The following is a 22,318-nucleotide window of genomic DNA, read 5'->3' as shown; positions in this document are numbered from 1 at the left end:
CTGAATATTCATCACTAATCCATCTGATTGCGTCCATTTATATCCCTCCAGGCTTTTGTAGCTAGGCTTTCAAAGACAGTAGGATGAATGAAAGTTGATCGAGAGTTGTAAATATCTGGATACAGAAGGTCAGGGAAGCCTTCCGTTTCCCTCGTAAAAATAACTCATTTAACAACATTTTATGGATGACTTATGTTTAATCGATCAAGTTTTGCTTTATAGCTGCCTATGTGTTTTGAATTAAAGTGTGCAGTGAACTCGGACAGGTTGAAATACGTGCTGGCGCCGTTCATTTTTGCCACTACTTTCCTGCCAAAAGGGCGACGTAAACAGTAAAGTCACGTGACGTCCAGAGCTCTATGGGGCTGCTCTGAACAGTTTTTTTCAGTGCTTCGAAACTATACTGTCATTGGTTAAATGCTGCGCTTATGTCCCGCCCACAGATGCTCAGCTTCTCTGGGGGTGAATGGAGGAGTGGGCTGGCCTGGACGCTGGGCTTCTGCGTGATGATTGGAGGGTCTGTCGAAAGACTGCATCTACTTTTGATTGACAGCCATTTTGTACTATAAAAAGTCGCCGAAGCTATTAGAGCTCAGTCCCATCGCGGATTTTGCAAGTGTAGTCGAAAGAAAAACTGCTGCAACCTATTTCTTGGTATTTGCTTGGCGAAATTGCTAGCCAATTTTCATCATACATTTCATACAATTATATAGTGATGGGCAAATCGAGGCTTTTCGAAACACCGAGACAATTGAAAAATTGGAGTCGGAGCCTTTGAAACGCTCGAAACCTTTAACAACAGCGACATCAGCTGGCAGCTACGAGTATGGCATACCCAACAGTCTTACAGCTAATTCCACATCGTAATCTTAATGGTTCTTGTAGTTGAACGGAATTATTGCCGTCCTGCAATGCAGATGGCGTGGTGTCGACTACGGGAGCGATGGCTTTCTTCTAAACAATACAATTGGGCCAAAACATGATTTTCGAACTGTTCGAGACGATAAACTCAGTTTAAAGTTGTTACATATTCATATATATATTGATACATCTTGAAGTGTTTCCAAAATAAAAGTCAAAAATATATCTTCTCAGTGTTAGTGTAGTACATGGATTTCAGGTGGATGTGTGTCATGAAGTAGTGCTTGTGCAATAAGACTTGTGAGGTAGAAGGTACATTTACAGTTTTTTTTTTCAGAAACAGGATCTTATCAACATTGCCTGGGCTCAGGCGATTAAGTTTGTTATCAACCACCTGGCCAGCCTTCGAGAAAATGCGCTCACATGGCACCGAGGTTGCAGGGATGGCCAGATGGACCATTGCCAGTTTATAAAGGTGAGGGAAGACCACTGCATTTCTGGCCCAGTAAACCAAGGGGTCTTCCACTCTGTCCAGGTAGGCATCTGCCAGGTACCGTTGTACCTCAATTGTAGCACTAGCGGTAGTGCTCTGCAATCTCCATGTGTCACTCACTTGGTTGTCAAGGAGTAACCACAGGTTATTTTCTTTGACACTCCCCTGGTGTCCCTGTCAAGGAAATAAATCATTAGTATAAATAATTTCTAAGGAATGTTAAAGATACAAATACATATCCAAGAGTAGCACCTCTGATGTTGTTGGTCTATCTTGTGTCTGATGGCTGGTGCCAGGCGTGGGAGCTGGTGAAGGTGGCGTGGGAGCTGGTGCTGTTGTTTTCATCAGTTTTGCACACTCTGCCGTGACATATCTTAGTGCATCCTTGACTTTATCTGGGTTGCCAAATCCCAGAGTTTTGAATCGTGGATCCAAAAATAGTTGTAGCCTGTAGGCAATGAACAGTCTCTGGACATTGCCTGGCCCTCAAGCATCGCACCAGCTTGTCCCCCAAATCTGCTGCTGTGGGGTCGCGCGTATCAGTCAGCTTCAATGTAATGCTGTGCTGAATCATCCTCACCATCGGAATAACCTGGAATATAAGAGAGATATTTACATGTTCATTGTTTTCACATGTGTTGTATTGTAAGTTCTGTTGGACTGATAGATACTAAACTGACCTTGGAGGCTGACACATTTCTCTCAGCTGACAATTCCACAGTTGCATGGTTGAAGGGGGCAAGGATGGAGAGTGACTGGCAGATGGTGTCATTTTCTGCACTTGACATTGCTGTCACTTCTGTCCTCAGACTAGAGAGAGCAGCTCCTACTGGCTCCCTCTGGTCGTGCAGACGCTGGAACATGGAGAAGGTGCTGTTCCATCGTGTCTCCACTTCCTGAATCAGCTTCAGTTGTGGCCTGCCCATCTGTCTTTAGACATCTGCCAACCTGTCCTTGGCTGTACAACTACTTCTAAATAATGTCACAATCCTCCTTGCTTATGAGTGGATCGCTGCCAGATCAGCAGTATCATCAAGGGCCTTCTTTACCACTAAGTTCAGTGTATGGGCAAAACATGAAACATGACTGATTTTCATCAGTGAGGCACAGAGAAGCATATTTGCTGCATTGTCGGTAACAAGACACATGACTCTGCCTTGCAGACCCCAGTCTGCTATGAGCATATCCTTTGCATCCTTAATATGCTCTGCTGTGTGTGTTCCAGTGAACTTAGTGACACCCAGCAGTCTTGAACATAATTTATCTTTGGTGAAGTGGCATGTAACGCCCAGGTATGAATCCATGTTATTGGAGGTCCACATGCAGATGTCAGGCTGACACAAACTGCTGCATCCCTTAACTCAGCCTTCACCTTCTCCTTGGTTGTGTGGTATTTCTCACACACCATGATCTTTAATGCTTTTCTTGTTGGAAGAGTGTAGGCTGGATCCAGCTTCCCCACAAATGCTCTGAAGCCCTCATCCTCCACCACAGAAAACGGCTGCAAGTCCTTCACCACCATCTCCACCAGAGCATCATCAAGTGCTTGTTTCCTTGCTGTCAAGACAACATATCGTTTGAACATGTATTACCATTTAACAGATTAATTGTAATGTAACTTTCATACATATACTGTATAAGTTATTTAGTCTACAACTGCTGACCATTACATGATAGTATTGTGTAAGCAATCATACCGTGTGGTACGACTGCAGGCCTCCCAGCAGCACATGCAGCAGCATCCTCTGCAGGATGGTTTGGCCAGCCCTGGGTGCTTAGCACGCAGATGCCTTAACATTGAAGATGTATTGTTACAATATGAGAAATTCATAGGGCATTGCAAACACTGCACCTTGTTAGGGGAGACCAGATCAAAGTGCTCCCACAAAAGGGACCTTTGTCTATGGTTGGCCCTATTCTCCATTTCTCAAGCTAGCACTAGGCCTACTACAAACTATCTAAACTATTTATCTGAACTATCTATCAAACTATCTATCAACTAATACTGAATATAAACAAACTATGGAAACACACAATGAACTAACTAAGGCAGCAATAAACTATAAATAACTACACTGAAGCTAATACTGATAATATCTATACATATTTCTTTTTTTTCTTTTTTATACACACAACAGCACACAAACAGACAAATGAACAAACAGGATTTCGCTAATGGCACACAAGTAACTAACTTGCTCTAACTGTCTCTAACTGTCTCTAACTCTCTCAATCTCTCTCAAACTCTCTCAAACTCTCAACCAAGGTCTCACGCATTCAAAACCTTTGGCTTTGCCGCCTCATTTTATACCCTGACACGTCAGAGTCTTTTGGCAAGTGCGACACAGGTTTCGTTCAAGATCACGTCACAAAACGTTTCGAAACACTGACACGTGACCGGAAGTGTTTTTAAAACCCGTCTCGAAACACTCGCTGTTTATCAATCCGAGTAACGCTAAGAACGTATTTGCGTTCTTTTGAAGAACGTTCTCGCAAGCATCCTTGCGAGAACGGTCTTGCAGGACCCCGAGGACGGAGAACGATTTTAGATGTGTGTGTTCTTGCAATGACTTTTGGGAAATCAGATGCATTCTCGCTGACCAAGTCACCAACCGATGCAAATCCTCGATAAAAGGGGCGGATTAAGAACACTTCCGGGTATTTTTGGGGTTCTTGGTAATTTGTGTTCTTTGGATTGGAACCGTACTTGGGCAATGAAAGATGACGTCAAACGAGTTCGCAAGAACGGAGAAAAACGTGGATTGATAAAAAGCCGTTGTTCCGATGAAGTGAGTCTTGAATGTGTCGGGACAGTGTCGACACCGTAGTACCGAGCGGATCATCACTACAATTATACACCACATTCCTTATTTCAGTTTAACCTAATTCCCACATTTCGTCCTTTGAGATTAATATTGTTTCGTTAGATCGTTCATTAATTCATTCATACAGTAGGCTAGGCTAGTGTCGTAGAGGTGAACTATCCAGGGAACTAGCCAAACTAGAGAGGGTACAATTTCTGGGGAAATTGTAGGGTGTGCTTGCTTGCGTCGGTTGCACAGGGGTCCGTTTTATAATGACATTTTTACAACTGATATTTCTGTATATTTTATATAAAAATGCATAGGGCCTACTTATTATTTATAAAGATTACATAAATTTAAAAGCATCTTTTTTTTGCTGCTCATTTACAACTCAAAATACGATTGAAGTGTAGAATGAAATATGATGTCTTCTCATTTCCCCTGCAAGAGGCAGCCTCATAGCTGAATCAAAACTAAGAAATTTGGCAGACCGGTGTAAAAATTTACCTAATCTCTATAAACGTCCTTTTAAGTTTTCCCTTCTCGTAATATTTTCAGGCATTTAGCCTACTCATATTGCATTCATTCATTAATAAAGAACCCCCTTTGAAGATTATTCTACGACGTTACCGGCAGTAGAAGATGGAATCGCGATTCAAACAGTACCATCTGCTAACTAAAAATATTCCCCCAAAAACGTAAATAAACTTGACATTTATGTAGTGGAAAATCACTCATTCATAAAAAGCTCACTGGTAGCGTTCATTGTCAGTAACAACGCAAAATGCGATATAGCCCTGTGTGTAGAAGCTGCCCCGTAAATTCTACTACTACAGTACAGTACTAGACTACTGCTGTGTTCGTCTTGGTAGCGATTGCGTTGGTTGAATTCGATTCAACGTTCCGTTGTACGGTTTAGGCTGAAATTAATTATTTTCATGAACAGATTGACAAAGTTTAGGCTGTGGCAATGAAGTTCAGGTTAGTAGTCAGATAGTTTCACCTATTGAAAGACTTTTGATTTAAGTAAGGGGAGTGCCGAACATGTTCTGTCGCCGTTTGACTTCCTAAACAGCTGTGTAGATGTTTTTGTAGTGTGCCTCGTTTAGGATACAGCGTTGCAGTGAGCAACACTGATTTAAAACCACAGGTAATGATAATTTCACCAACAAATCGTTTACTTGTAATGTAATGTCATAATAAATCCACAACGAAAATGTATTTGTGAGGAATGTTTATTTTAACGATTGAAAACAGATGCATCATAGACCACTGTAGTACGTGTTGCCCGGGCAACAGAGGCTAATGTCATGATGCTAATGCTTCAGTGAAATAGTAGACTAACGCTACCGTTTCCGAAAGTAGATGTGGGCCTACTTCCTTAATAATATCAGCTAATATTGTACACATTTCACAATTGTGTGTCATATCACAAAGTAAAATGAGTAAATAGTTATCACCCTGGCCTCTTTGCTTGTGGCGTTTCTGCAGCTGCCTTGCAGTAAAGCTATAGTTAGCCTAGCTATCCCCCAAGTTAACAGATGCGAAACGAATGTTCTGCACGCGTGTTTTCGTGACGTTAGTGACGTAGTGACGTTAGTAACGTCAGTGACTGTGGCTAGCAAATTAGCCACCGTTAGCTTCACTTTTCGCCACAAAAACTTAACTTGAGCCTAAACCATGCAACGGAACGTAAATCCCAATAGAAGCAACTCAATCGCTACCAAGACGAAACTTTTGACTTCTAGGTTGTCTATGTAGGCCAAATATTGACTGAGTTTTAGGGGGGCAAAAAATAATAATATATATATGAGAGAACAAAGGTTGTGCCCTTGCCGAAGGCAAAGCACACCCGATAATAATATATATGTGAGAGAACAAAGGTTGTGCCCTTGCCGAAGGCAAAGCACACCCAATAAATAGCATTTTTTTATGATGTAGGCCGAAAATGAGCTTCCCCTATTTGAAAGACCAGCAGCTGCCACTGCTATATACATACCCTTTTCTCCTACACTGTCAAAGCAGTGATGTAGATGACATAAAGACTGTGCTAATTACCTTTGAGTTGTTATGAGTTTCTATGCAGGGCTCCACACTAACCTTTTTCCTCTAGATACAGGTAACGACCCGTGGGCCGGATCCGGCCTGCCAGGTGGTCCAGCTCAGCCCGTCGGATGTCTTTGCTAAGTTTGAAAATTACAGAAAGACATGAGTTGCATTTCTATAAAAGTAACTGCTATTCCGAATCCGAATGTCTCTTAAAAATATGGAGGTTTCATTTACAAAGTTTTGTAAATGTTTTTATCGATCCAGTAATTGCTTCAAAACCAGCGTAGATGCGATGTCTGCTACGGAGGCAGAAACGCTCATTGCCACCATAGAGTTATATTACTAGAGGCAGCTACTTTTGTCTTCCAAGATGGCATCCCCATTCATTTCTATGAAAAGTGCTCAGTGGCGCAGTGAGGCAAGCGAGAGCACGAAACCGGACCGCGCCATCTTTCCAGTTCCGGCTCTTCCGGTCTAGCGTTAAACAGTGGCTCGCTTTTTTCCTAGCTCCGAGACTCGTGCACGCTTGCAACTAGCTGTACACGTCATACTTTGCGACAACCAGTCGCGAGCTTGTGAGCTGGAGCCAAGCCCCCACCCCTCGCCCCTTGGCTTGAAACAACAGCCCCGGTGGATGTAGGTGGTATTGCATTTCTTGTTAGACTTCTGGCTCTTCCGTTCGTTTTTATTCTATTAACTCCAGTCAACATTTACAAAACTATCTCCCCCAATAATTTTTGTTCGATTCTCGAACCTGGCTCATACTACTAGCTTTTTCATAGGATCATTTTTCCTGAAGTTTGAAACCAATCCGAAATGGGTAAACTAGCACCCCATGTATTTGCTTACGTCAATAAAAGTTGCCTGCAAATGTGCTAGCGGATACTAACGGCACGAGCACAAAAGTTCACATTGGCCGATAGCCGATTTACCTGGAGCTGAAAGAAATGGCTTGAGTTGCCTGCCCTGTTGTAGCAAATTTAGCAAATGGTTGTCACACATACATGAAATGTTGTTAATGTAGTTTATTCCCGTTATTTTAAAACAGATTTGATTTTTTGTAAAAACGTTCATGACATGATGGCAAATATTATATTATGTTAAGCGTGAGCATAGATTGTTGACATGTCTATCTGGAGAAAAGATGAAGATTAATACTTTAACTGATAACCACAATAGGAAATGATATATATTTAAATAATATTAGTCTTGCCTTCAGAAGCTTTTGTTAAACACACTCATTATTCTTTTTTTGATCGTGTCATCAAGCCAGACTGCTTTTGTGGGACAATGAAGGTCCTCAGTGACTCTGTTTCACCCCCACTTATATCTGATGGAAACGTCTTGTATATAGTTCTGTTAATATGCCCCTTTCAAAGGCACATGTTCAATAAAGTAGACTATATTTTAGACACACTTCTCAATTTATTACATTATTACCAAGTCTTGTTAGATCACGTTATATCCATTAATAGGCGTTTGGTTTTGTAGGTTGAACATATAAAACACAGGCCACATTTCTACACTGATGTTAAATTGAAGGCAGTGTGAATTTCGTGGCATTTTGTTTGAATATAAAGTTGACAGTAAGCTATGGTAAGTCTGCATTATGGAAGATTTCTGTTACAAAAATAACTATTAAGCTTTCTTTGCCTGGCGAGAACAACGACGGAGCTGTTCATGTTAGCAGTTTATTTAATCCGATACAATGCGTTGGAAATCATACTCAAATCACAAAGAAAAAAAGCAACATATGTGATGAGTTTCATCTAGAATAGCCCTATAGCCTATTTAGCCCTATAGCCTATTTCTAAAAACCAAGTGAAAGGAATACTATACAGTGACAGCATACATTTCTGTAAAGTTTGCATCATGTCTCTGATTCTTATCGGACCTGTACCCCATTCTGCCACTGCAATGCCTTAGCTCACACGCTCGCAACCATATAAATCTATGCTCGCGACCGGTTGTCGCAAAGTTTGACGTGTACAGCTAGTTGCAAGCGTGCACGAGGTCTCGGAACTAGGGAAAAAAAGAGCCACTGTTTAAAGCTAGACCGGAAAAGTCGGAAGTGGAAAGATGGCGCGGTCCAGTTTCGTGCTCTCGCTTGCCTCACTGCGCTACTGAGCACTTTTCATAGAAATGAATGGGGACGCCATATTGGAAGACAAAAGTTGCTTCCTCTAGTAATATTAACTCTATGGCTGGAGCTAAGGCATTGCAAAAAACTGTCAGAATGTGGTACAAGTCCGATCAAGAAGCACATGTGAACTTTACGAAAATCAATACTATTGGTACTGTAGTATTATACGTGCAGGGCCAATACGTTGTTCTTTTTGCTTCGTGTTTTTAGTTTGACTGCTTAAGTATTGTGTCGGATTAAAGAAACTGTAAACTTGAATATATGGCTCCGTCCGTCGCCTATGTTACTATGATAATGATGATGTGTTGCTCACTATTACTAGCTTATTGTTAATGCCATCGTTGTGGTGTTAACTGACAAAGTTCTAACAATATAACGACCATAACAATATTGTGGTTATCAGACATGATTTATTAATCTTCGTCTTTGCTCCATAACATGTCAACAATCTATGATGACGCCGTAACATGCCACGACATTATAACTAATCATATTAGGCTATAGCCTAATTGGGTGTGCTTTGCCTTCGGCAAGGGCACAACCTTTGTTCTGTCACATACAGTTAGGTCCATAAGTATTTGGACATTGACACAACTTTCATCATTTTGGCTCTGTATACCACCACAATGGATTTGAAATGGAACAATCAAGATGTGCTTTAAGTGCAGACTTTCAGCTTTAATTTCAGGGTATTTACATCCAAATCAGGTGAACGGTGTAGGAAATAGGAATCTGTTCATGAAAATAATTAATTTCAGCCTAAACCGTACAACGGAACGTTAAATCCAATTCAACCAACGCAATCGCTACCAAGACGAACACAGCAGTAGTCTACTACCGTACTGTAGTAGTACAATTTACCAGGGCAGCTTTACACAGGGCTATATCGCATTTTTGCTTTGTTATTGACAATGATTGCTACCAGTGAGCTTTTTATAAATGAGCGATTTTCCATTAAATAAATGTCAAGCTTATTTACGTTTTGGGGGGCATATTTTCATTTAGCAGATGGTACTGTTTGAATCGCGATTCCATCTTCTACTGCCGGTAACGTCGTAGAATAATCTTCAAAGGGGGTTCTTTATTAATGAATGAATGCAATGAGTAGGCTAAATGCCTGAAAATATCATTTTTATAGTTTTTATATTTTTCTAAAATATACAGAAATATCAGTTGTAAAAATGACATTCAAAAACGGACACCTGTGCAACCAACGCAAGCAAGCACACCCTACAATTTCCCCAGAAATTGTACCCTCTCTAGTTATGTTTGTCATGCCATGAGCATAATATGCGTTCATTACAAAATGGATAAATCTGCTTTAAAATAACGGAAATCGATTCTACAAACAACCGTCGTGTATGTGTGCAACCATTTGTAAAACTTGCTACAATAAAGGCAGGCAACTGTACAAGTCCTTTCTCCTTGTTCTCATTCAGCTCAGGTAAATCAGCGATTTGCTGATGTTCCCTTTTGTGCTCGTCCCCTGTTCGTATCTGCGAGCACGTTTCCAGGCAACTTTTCTTGACGTAAGCAAATAAATGGGGTGCTATAGTTTACCCATTTCGGATTGGTTTCAAACTTAGCAAAAATCTGGAAAAATTATTCTATGAAAAAGCTAGTAGTATGAGCCAGGTTCGGGAATCCAACAAAAATTATTGGGGGAGATAGTTTTGTAAATGTTGACTGGAGTTAATAGAATAAAAACGACCGGAAGAAATGCAATAAATAAAGTAAATGCAATACCACCTACATCCACCTGGGCCGTTGCTTCAAGCCGAGGGGCGAGGGGTGGGGTCTGATTAGGTGTGTTCGACATGGGCTGACTTCATGCAGCGCTGCAGCCGGCTGCAGGTGGCTGACTTGAAACAGTGAATTCTGGTTAGACTTTTTGTCCGACTTGGGACGGCGCCGAGGCTAGGTCACTGTGACGTAGCCATCAAAGTACCGTGAGATCGATTCGAGAACTGCCGGCTGTGTAGCCGAGCGCATTTTATCAAGAGCAACTGCACGGGTTCTAATGATGACACAGCTATTTCATGATTGGCCAGACTCACACACTACAACTTTGACGCGTGTTTTGTAATTATTCTGACACCTTCAGTTTCGCCAACACTCAAATCCTGACCAAACAGTTAAATTGAATAAAAATGTGTTGAAGAAAGGGTTTTAGTCTGCCTCTTCACTAACGGAAAGACTACGTTTAATTATACATAAAGTAAGCAAACAGCGCTTGATCGGCCATGACTGACGTCAATGCAGAACAACCTGCTTGACCCCAACCAATCGGGCTTCAAGACTGGCCACTCCACAGAAACTGCCCTCCTGTCAGTCACCACTGCCCTCCAGTCTGCCAGAGCGGCTTCGAGGTCATCCGTCATCATTCTGCTGGACCTTTCTGCAGCGTTTGATACGGTTACCATCAAATCCTGCTGGCCAGACTTTCTGCGATGGGCATCACTGGCCACCTACGGTCCTCTTCTGACAACCGTCTGGTGGTCCCACCGCTCAAGAGTGCCCGGTCCCAACACAAGCTCTTCTCCTGTCTGGCCCTCCAATGGTGGAATCAACTCCCCACCTCCATCAGGGACACTGACTGTCTCCCCACCTTCAAGAAAAGGCTCAAGACGCAGTTGTTTCGGAAGTTACTAGTAGTTAGCTACTCTCGCCGGTCGTTTCTATGCAGCCGCAGTTCATGTCGAACGCATCTATTGCCACAGGCAGCAGCGTTCGCTGCTCGCTTTGTGACGCGTTTGACGTCAGAAACGTCAGCAGAGGAGAGCCCAGGCAGAACAGTGGGCTGATGTCTGAGTTTTTGGTCTTTATGTTTGTAGTTTCTAGAAAGACCTTAAAATAGGGGTTATCATCAAAAAACCTTCACCAATGATTTAAACATTGAGAAATATTGTCGTTATGTATGTGTTATTATGCTATGATTTTACTGGTCTGGTCCATCAAAGTGGGCAGTATTTGACCCCTTAACTAAAATGAAGTGACACCCCTGCTGTAGAAGCACCAAACCAAATGTAGGAGCACCACACTAACAACATTCGAGACATGGATATCTGTTTTCCATCTTCCTGTTAATCTCTGTGAAGTAACTCAGTACTTGAGTAGTATTTTCACTAGATTCTCACTTTCTTACTGAAGTAATTACTGAATGACTACTTTTACTTCTACTTGAGTCATTATTATGTTAAAGTAACAATACTTTTACTTGAGTACAGTTTTGGGCTACTCTACCCACCTCTGATAAAAAATATATGAGCATTAGAAAATTAGGAATTTTTTATGTTTCTAATTGTGTTTCTATTTTAAATATATCAGAATTAATTTGTTTTCCAATTCCAAACTGGAAATTTCGGAAATGTGTGCCGTTATCTTCAGACTAACCCATAACGTATTGTCTTTCCTGATCAGGTGAACTCCATTCAGAACCAAATGCAGTCAAAGGGCGGCTATGAAGGGGACGCAATGCCTGTGAATGTTCAGCTACAGTTGGTGGACACAAAAGCAGGATAATAAAGAAGAGCTGCATGTAAGGGGCACTTGATAATATTAAATTGGAACATTAACATTTAGTAAATGATGTATATTTAGTCTTAATGTATAGGCTAGTGTAAATATAAAATGTTCCAATTTTGTTACTTCTGTAGGTTTCTCCACACTGGTGTTCTCATTGCCCCCCTCCCCCCATGCCTGCCTTCAGTGACAGCTGGAATAGAGGTGACAATGTTCATTGGCCAACCCTCCCCCCTCCCCTCGCTGTTGGGACAAAAGCATCAACACTTGAATCGGTTTTCACACAGAACGGTCTGTTGTTGTCGTCCCCTTTCCTTACCTTCCCCTCCTCCCAACCCATCCCACAGATGCTGAAAGATGACGGACAGCAGTGCTTCAGTTATAGTGTACCTCACCTTCCAACTGCAACCTGACCGCTAGCATGCTCCTCATCATTGCAAAAGTGCAACATGTTTGAATGCCTACTCTTACCTGTGAATTATCGTGTCTCTTTCTTTGCATTGTCGATGCTTTCATTTGGAAGGTCTGGAACCTACAAGTACAATTGTTGATTTTTATTCAATTGTATTTATTTGTAATGTCTTGCTAGGCTGTCAAAACAGTGGCCGCCCACATGTGAAAAGTGGCTTGCTACTGCCATTTGGTGCCAAAATGTCTGTAGCTAACATGGAATGATGGTAAATTGTTCTGACAAAAGGTCTGGTACTGGTAGAAATGTTGTTTACAGTCTATGCTCATTCCTTTTCCTTTTTTCCACAGTAACTGTTGTCTTTGGACAAAGTAACAAATTGTGAAATTTACATTTGACTTGGCTTGACTTGTTTTAAATGTAAAATATTTGAATAAACTTGGGCTGTAAGTATTTGCAGTGCAGTAAAATCTTAAGAAACAGATTGTGTTTGTAATGTAGAGCAAGAAAATTGGTTTGACAATTAGTTAATCAATTGTACGACCGGATCATCATTCTTTGACGCAAACCCAAACTCTTCACTCATTCACTTGAAATGATCTCTGACTATGAACTTGGCACATCTTCGGAATGAAAGAAAAAACCCTTTGGAATCTTTCTGTCATCTTTTGTCTATGGAATCACTTGAGACCATAGTAGAGCCCAGGACAGCCACAATTTGTGAGAAAACAAATGCCAGTATGATTCTCATCAGCACACAGTGTGACATGCTCCTTTTTCTCAGGTTCAAAGGTATATTTAAAGATGTACATTTGAGTTTTTCTTTTTTTTTTTTTATAAAAGCAGATGTGTTTTGAAGAAAGTTATGTCAGGAATCTACAGTTAGATTACAGACTTGCTTGAGATAGAACTTTAAAAAGCTGTAAAAACAAATACAGTATATATAATATATATAGGCCCACACATATTTTGCTGTCCTTGGTGCTGTGAGACATGCTGTACAATGCCAGTGAGAAAATAAAATATTACAATTGAGTCTTTCAAAGTATATTCCTTATTATTAATCATGTAAAATCATGTTTTCAATTGACTAATCTTGATGCTGTTCTTTTGCCACAGATACTAATTTTAAAAGTATTTTTTCCTACAATTACATTTACATTTAGTCATTTAGCAGACGCTCTTATCCAGAGCGACTTACAGTAAGTACAGGGACATTCCCCCGAGGCAAGTAGGGTGAAGTGCCTTGCCCAAGGACACAATGTCAGTTGGCATGACCGGGAATCGAACTGGCAACCTTCGGATTACTAGCCCGACTCCCTCACCGCTCAGCCAACTGACTCCCCCCAATTACTATAAGTATAGTAACAATTACCAATGTTTCAGGAAATAAGTTACTGACCGCCAAATGTGATCGTATGCCATGGTAATCATTTTCCCATGTTTTTGTTCTTTTTCTTATCCCTTAAGTGCTTGTGTATATTGTATTAATTGAGTGTCACAATCTGTGCTGTTCTAATTTAATGTTTGTTTGTTTTTGTTACATTTTCTACTATAGTTTCTATCAAAATGAGTGGAATTTGACAAAAATATGTACACATCACATTTTATGATGATAGATAATGTATATTTATTTATCATTGTTAATTATTCATGTTTTGAAAAGACGAGTATTTATCTGTGATTAAGGATGTCGTACATTTGTTAACTAAAAAGCACAAAGTGAAGAAAAATTAAATAGATATATGTTTGCATTAGGACATCTAAATGTTGACCAGTATATATATATATATATATATATATATATATATATATATATAAAATATTCTGCCCCACAATATATATATATATATATACACTACCGTTCAAAAGTTTAGGGTCACCCAGACAATTTCGTGTTTTCCATTCGTGTTCATTTTTATTTGAAATATTAATTTTGTTCTTCAAACTTTGCTTTCGTCAAATAATGCTCCATTTGCAGCAATGACAACATTGCATACCTTTGGAATTCTAATTCTAATCCTTCTAATCATCCATTAGTCTTCTAAAGCAATTAGCAAACACAATGTACCATTCGAACACATACAGTAATAGTTGCTGGAAATGGGCCTCGATATTTCATTAAAAACCAGACGTTTCCACCTAGAATAGTCATTTACCACATTACATTTACATTTAGTCATTTAGCAGACGCTCTTATCCAGAGCGACTTACAGTAAGTACAGGGACATTCCCCCCGAGGCAGGGACATTCCCCCGGAGGCAGGTAGGGTGAAGGGTGAAGGGTGAAGTGCCTTGCCCAAGGACACAGCGTCATTTGGTTGGCATAGCCGGGAATCGAACTAGCAACCTTCTGATTACTAGCCCGATTCCCTCACCACTCAGCCTTCTGACTCCCCCGTTAACAATGTATAGTGTATATCTGATTAATTTAACGTTATCTTCATTGAAAAAAACAGTGCTTTTCTTTGAAAAATAAGGACATTTTTAAGTGACCCCAAACTTTTGAACGGTAGTGTATATATATATAAACATTTTCAACATTATGGAATGAGCTCCACTCCAAGTCTATTTTTGTTACTGTATCTCATCTTATAAAAAACAAAAAATTGCAGGCTTGTAGATTACCAAATGTCTTCAGTTTAAATTAAATATGTTTTCCATGTTATCACTGACTGTGTCTGTGAGAAGTCAATTGATGAAACTGAGAATAGACTTATTAATAGAAAATACTTATCAGTTTCTTCCCGCAAAATTGTATGTTAAATCATTTTAGATGAACCAAACATTTAGACAATTATAAAAAGTTCTATCAAGTTTGTCATATTTATGAAGGCCAAGTCAGTCTGAAGTGGCTTTTCACCTTTGTTGTGGTGTGTCCAGCTATAAGAAAACAAATTCAAAGTGTGTGTAAAACCTTTTAATTTCTATTCAGATTTTTCTGTCTCACATACTGTAAATGTTCAGGCATTGCACACGAAATAACCGTACTCTAAAGGAGAAGTATCTTTATTCTCTGACTCTACTGCAGACATTATTGAATAACTGGCAGTTGGTGTCTTGTTTCCAGGATGTAAGGCAAATACATTATGGTTTTGATGTTCATGACCACAGTTGAAAGGGAGTCTATGTATATTAGCTGTGCCTCTAATAGCAGAAGCTAATTGCTACCCTCACTGCACTGCTCTTGAGAAGAAATAAGAAAAACATTGTAATATGGATAGAACTTTACCTCCGTTCCATTTATATGAATGTGATTTTGGGAGGAGGATATAGGTTTGTAGTTAATACCAGGGGCATGTTGCATAAAAATAGACCTAGTCTTAGACTTAAATATAACTTTAAGTAAGACTTGCCATAGACACTTCAATTGACTTATTTTAATGCTTTGAATAGAATTGTGAGGTCAGTGTAATATGATCATGTATAATTCATTGGTTTTATTGCAAAAGACACTGCATACTCCAAATCCCATCATTCCTTCTATCTGGACCCCTTCTAGCCACCAGTCCATGATACCTTGCAGGGTGAAAAACTATGAAAACTCCCAGATTAAGGTTAAATAATGACCACATGGTACACTGTACCAGCAAAGCAAATTTGAAAAAGTGTCAAGCAACTAAATAAAATGAAATCACTCAGTATGGAAGATGGCCATTTCAATGACGAAAATATTGTCCAAACAACCAAAACGATTCCCCTACGTTTAAAGGAAGAGGGGGAAACTGAACAGTTTATTAATATTAACCAAATATGCTGGAATTGCAGTTATTTGAGTCTATTGGTTAAATCAGAGCAAGACTAGTCAAAGTTAATTGAAATAGATATTTAATAACCGCAAATGAATTTAACAAATTACAAGGCAAACATGTTACAAGGTGAAGGCTTTAAATCTTACCTACTCTACCATGATTATTGTAAATCAGAGAGAGAAAAAGAGCTGAGGAAGGACAAGGAGTAGGAGAAGCAAGAGCTGAGGAGAAGCCCTCAGGAAATAAAGAATCTACAGAACAGTGCTTCATAAGTCCCTCTATACCCAACTCTTATCTGTAGAACAACCAATCAGACCACATTTTGAACCTTACTTATCAACATATGACTAGCAATGCAACAGTAACACTGTTACACGATGAGGTGTGAGACCCATCAAGTAGAGACTCCATCCAGCAACTCCAGATTTTAGCATATGAGGTGGGGGCAGTGTGACCATCAAACCCCACGGAGGGCATTGTAATGCATATCAAAGAAGAAGATCTATTGACCTATCAGACCTATCTCAGACAGACTTGTGCTACCATATCATTGGACCTTGGAAAGAGTGACATTCCTTCCACTGTCAAAGTGGGCTCCCTGGTGTTGCTAGGCAACATGCTAGCCAATGATGCATGTGTTTACATCAGTAATGTATTTCTTGAATGACTGGAAACACCCTTTTGAGTATCCTCCCTTAAATAGAAAGGGAGCATCATTGATAGAAAAATAAACACAATATTTGCATATGAGGATGACACAGGCATATTACATTTAGTCATTTAGCAGACGCTCTTATCCAGAGCGACTTACAGTAATTACAGGGACATTCCCCCGAGGCAAGTAGGGTGAAGTGCCTTGCCCAAGGACACAACGTCATTTGGCACGGCCGGGAATCGAACCAGCGACCTTCTGATTACTAGCCCGATTCTTTAACCGCTCAGCCACCTGACTCCCTATATTGAAAGTGGGTTGGTTATGGAAGTTGTCGTGGGTGTTTTGGGTAGGCTTGGCTGTGTGACTTGGATGAGACAAGCCTCATTACATCTTACGGGGAGACAAACAGAGGATGCTGGGGGAGTGATGACTCTCCCTTAACGCACAACCTTATAGAACAACACAAATTCTTTCGTATACCTTTAATTCGATTAAATAGCATGGGGTTTCACCCATGCTATAGCCGTGAAAGACAAATCTTTCATATACAAAATTCTATAAATATTCATTAGTTTATTGTCTTATTAACTATTTATTTTTGTTTTTTTAGAAAGCCCTTAGCAATGACCTCACTTTTGGGTTTTGTCATTGTTGCGCTGACAAGGGAGTCACTGCTTTATTGGTCAGAACAACCACCATGGAGTTACATTTACATTTAGCAGACGCTCTTATCCAGAGCGACTTACAGTAAGTACAGGGACATTCTCCCCAAGGCAAGTATGGTGAAGTGCCTTGCCTAAGGACGCAACTTCATTTGGCACAGCCGGGATTCGAACCAACAACCTTCGGATTAATAGCCCGACTCCCTAACCGCTCAGCCATCTGACCCCCATCTGGGCCCTGTTCCATAAAGCAACTTTACCGAATAAGCCAGGTTTATGTCAGTTAGTCTGACTCATTTCCAGTTCATTCGGTTCCATAAAGCCAGCCTTAACATAGTTCAAATTCAGTTACTATGGCAACTTATGCTGCAAAACTAACCTGGTCCGGGGCAGGCTAACTGTCAGGCTTAGCGCGTGTTGTGGCTTAACTAGACGTTCTTTTACAGTTTTTCTCAATTGCTAAAACACTAAAACCCATTGGCTGAACAAAGTTCTCAGTTGCCTGAACTCATGTAGCTAATTGTGCAGTCTGTCACAAGTCAATACCTTAAACCATTTCACATGGTAAAACACAATTTGCAGATCTCACTTAGACTTTTCAGCAAAACTCTAAACATATTCTCATTCTCAAAACACATTCTGCACTCTAATGCACATGTCATCCATACTGGTAAACACAAGTGGTAACAATCAAATACAAATAGAGAAAACATGTCATTGACAAAACACAACCACTCAAAATTGATTTCACAAACAGGTTGTTGAAGGTGGGAAAATATTGCTTGTGATGTCGATGAAGTGCTCTGGCCTGACCCTTGTCCCTTTTAGTATTGTATACTGTAGTACAGTGCATTGTAGGCTGTGTACTATACAATGAACACATTGTATGGCCCTGAACATTGTGTTTTCCATTTGTTACTGCTCAATAGATTTTGACTGGTTGCAGGTGCATATCAACAAAAAACAAGAGTGAGTTGTGAGTAGTGAGATGCAGGGTACAGTGCTGTATAGGGTTTACAAGGAGGAGAAAGAACAAAAAAAAATGGCAAAGAGCAAAACAGAGTAGTAATTTCTGATCAATTTTGAGCTACTATGATAGAACATGTTTTCGTTCATCAAAAGACAATGACGGATAAATATTAAATTTGTTTTGAGATAATAAAATTACTTCTCCCTGAGAACTATATGTTTTGAACAATGTGTTTTCTATTTTTTGGTGTATTGTTTACTGACTGCTTGATAGTGTATATCATTTTGATCACTTTGTTTATTTTTTAGCAGTGTTTGATTTTGAGCACAGGTAAATCTGTTTTGAGGCGAAAGTTTCATTTAGCAAGAGGATTCAGACTTTTTGTAACTAGTGCTTGAAGATGAAGTTTTGTGTTTACAGTTTTGAGAAAAAGGGTGACTGTTTCAAGAAATGTGTTTTAGCAATCGTGAAAAACACTAACCCAACGGGAAAACGATGATTCACCACAGACTTTCTGGTGTGATGCCATATTTTACTTTTTTACCAGTATCAAATGTACATTTATAGAAAATTAACAAATGTAAATATAATTCAAACAATTCTAAATATATGCATTAGACAATGATGAACAATGATTTCAGAATGATACAAACCTACATAGGAAACTTATGGCTATATGGTAGTTTGTGATATCAAATGTTTAGGCTGATGCTACATGTATCTCAATCTAAATTATTCCAGTATAATTATCATAGCTATATAATAGATAACAGTAGCCTACAATTGCAAAACAAACCAAAATCCATACATATATCCTCCATTTTCCTGACACAAACCCATGTTAAAATGTTAGGCTACTGGATAATGTATTGGTTAATAGTATTTTTTTTAAACAATGTCAAAAAAGTCAATGTAGATATGTTTTGAGGATGTATGGTTTTTTTTATCAATGAAGTAAAGGTCTATAAAAAAGGACTTTGACCTACGTAGCCAATCGTTCATGTCAATCATGGTGTGTATTTTGATCCGAATCAGTATCAGAATTTGCTTTATTCGCCATGTAAGTTCACACAAACAAGAAATTTACTGTGGCAGGAAGGTGCATAATGGGAAGTTGGGTTGTACGCCAATCACAACGTTATGAACGTACGAAATGTTTCTTAAGTCACAGCCAAACCTCAAAGAGAGAGCTCAAACCTATATAAGATGGCATTGGGTCAAGAACTAACCACTATGCCCTCTTCTCTTCCTTCAGATTGAAAGCTTCAGTTTGAAATTGAAACTTGGAAGAACTCCTGTCTAGGTTTCTCACCTGACTTCAGGAGGCATTCTCATCTGTTCCCTCTCAAATGACTTAAAGAAAGAAAGAAAGTGAGAAAGTGGGGCAGTCCCACTGTCAAATCGTCAAGTGTGCGAGGGCTCTCTAGCAGACATTTTGAGCCCTTTATGCACCCTTTTCGTCAGCAAAGTCAGCATTTTGGCAGACTTTGCCTAAGTGAATTGCCCACAATTCACAGCGTTATGACATGAAACACCAGGGTTACCAGTGGAAATCCTGGCCTTACTTGGATACTTGGGCCCCAAGTATCCACTTGGCAACCAAGGCTGCTTAAAGACTGTAGTATCTAAGACTTTACAAGATTGGTCAAGTTCCACAAAAATATTGTATTTTTATATTGGACACTACGAGAGGCTGGGTGCTAAAGGGCAGATAAGTCCCCCTCTAGTAGCTGAAGTTATGAGGGACTACAAATCCCAATGGTGGCTATGATTTAAGCAACATTCAGGGGCACAAGCAAGATTCACATGTAAAAAAATCATTAGGATATGCATGAAACACAAACACCTGTTTGAATTTTTTTTATATCTGTCTTTGCACATTTTTATAGAGAAGTTGAACTGTCCTCTGAGAACCCAAAGTTCTCTACTATGTCTGTAACATAATTGTCAGTACAGTGCTGTTGGAGGGCTGAAATATTGCCATTGTATGCTAATTGTCAGTGAACAATCTTACTATTCATGTCTACAACTTATAGGAACTAATGCCATACCATAATACAATGGCAAGAACATAGTTCCAGTGTCCTGTGTTTTGACATGTAGTATAGATCATTTATGACTTAGTTTGGTTCAGGGAATTAACATTAACTGACTGAGAAATTGTATCTTTCTTCAAATCCAGGGAGCCAAAACAAACCCATTATCTATATAGATATAAAGAAATAAATAGAAATATAAAAGACTTTCACAATTGGAGAGCTGCAGAAATGACCAAATACAGTAGTTAATGTGTTGTTTATGATAATAGAAAGCACAGTGTTGTACATGATTGGAGCTACAACTCCTTTGTCCATATTATTTAATTACAGTTTTTTCCAGTTGCTAACAAGCATTGTTCAATACTGAAACCACATTTTCAAAACTCTTCACACAGTCTGCATTACCAGCATGAATGTTGGCCAAACAGTTAATATCACCTACAAAACTCACTCAGACCAACATAACTCTGGCAACAATTCTCATTCAGAAAACACACATTTCATTCACAACACACTGACCTAAAAAACACTAACAACAGGAAGCATTACATAATTGATGAACTTTTCTTTTTTAAAGTTTCAATGATTTTCCACGTAAATCAGTTATTCATATAGAATACTGTAACACAATTTCACTTTATTGAAAGCATTTGTAACACGAATTAATCAGAAATCAATCAAAATTTCATTTTTTTATATGAATATATTACTTGAAAATTATAACCAAAAGGTGAAAAAACAGGGAAAAAATTCAAGGGCTGTAATGATAGAAAAAAAAGAAATAAAATACATTCTTCTTTTACTGCAACAACATGTGTAGTTATTCATTATAATAAATTACAGTGATGGTTCTAGTCTGCTCTCTCTCTTGCATTTGGCCACAAGTTCTCATCAACATCACATCTGATGTCGTCTCTGGCAATGCATCTTGGAAAGTACCTCCTGGAATGTCTAATCCATCCCTGGCAGTCTTCAGGAGAAATGTCTCCACACCCCGCATTCATTGCCTCCAGTAAAGTCATCTGGTCATGTGGATGGTGGTCATAAACCTTCCACCTCCATGCAGAAAATAACTCCTCTATGGGGTTTAAGAAAGGGGAGTATGGAGGCAGGTATAATACTGACATCCTGGGATGTGCCGCAAACCACTCTGACTGCAGCAGAGTGGTGGAATGCCACATTATCCCACACAACAATGAAGGAAGGGGCGTTTGATGCCCTTTGGCTTCTCTCCTCTGCTGGCACAAGTCGAATATGTAGGTCATTTAGAAACAAAATGAGCCTCTGTATTGTAGGGGCCAATGAGTGGTTTGTGTAACAGAAAACCTTCATTGGACATTGCTGCACACATCGTGATGTTAGCTCCCCTTTGGCCTGGAACCTCCACAGTCGCTCTCTGTCCAATTACATTTCTTCCCCTGCGTTGTGTTTTTGCCAGGTTGAATCCAGCTTCATCCACAAAGATAAAAGTATGTGGAGTTCGTCTGGCTTCCATCTCCATTACCTTCTAAATTGCAAACAGTTTCACAGTAATTGACATTATGTATCAATGTGTATGTACCCTGTTTGGTTACTGAACAGACATCTTACCTGGACATATTGATACCGGAGTTCTTTCACACTTTCACTGTTTCTCTCAAAGGGTACGGTGTACAGTTGCTTCATCCTTATTTTATGTTTCTCTAGGACTGTTGTGCTAACCATATTCACATTTTCAAAAGTGCCATTGTCTGCCAGCACTCTCTCCCGAATTTCCCGCAGTTTTATTGCATTGTTGGCAATTACCATATCCACAATGGCAATTTCTTGCGCATCAGAAAATATTCTGCCTCTCCCTCCTCTCCTGGTCAACCTTTGGATCCTACAGTAAATCACAACTTTTACTGTATTGTAATGGGCTTCAAAATGTCAATATGTGTAAAAATGTACACATTATATTGTATTTTACTGTAATGTGTAA

The 22,318-nt window shown here is 39.6% G+C and overlaps 1 protein-coding gene across 4 annotated transcripts in view; it reads left to right on the top strand.

Moving 5' to 3' along the window:
- cdc42se2 (CDC42 small effector 2) overlaps positions 1-13,392 on the top strand; it is a 71,620-nt gene extending 58,228 nt beyond the window's left edge. For 2 of the 4 annotated variants that reach the window (XM_067258762.1, XM_067258760.1), the window contains exons 3-5: positions 1,199-1,336; positions 11,771-11,888; positions 12,007-13,392. In XM_067258762.1, coding sequence (XP_067114863.1) covers positions 1,199-1,336; positions 11,771-11,872 — 240 coding nt within the window. In that variant the 3' untranslated portion in view covers positions 11,873-11,888; positions 12,007-13,392. The other 2 variants (XM_067258763.1, XM_067258761.1) reach the window with 2 other exon arrangements.
- The last annotated feature ends 8,926 nt before the right edge of the window (positions 13,393-22,318 follow it).

This window comes from Osmerus mordax, chromosome 20 (genome assembly GCF_038355195.1).
Source record: "Osmerus mordax isolate fOsmMor3 chromosome 20, fOsmMor3.pri, whole genome shotgun sequence".
In the NCBI taxonomy this organism is placed as follows: domain Eukaryota; kingdom Metazoa; phylum Chordata; class Actinopteri; order Osmeriformes; family Osmeridae; genus Osmerus; species Osmerus mordax.
The sequence above is the reverse complement of the archived record's forward strand: the minus strand, read 5'-3'. Positions and strand labels throughout refer to the sequence as shown.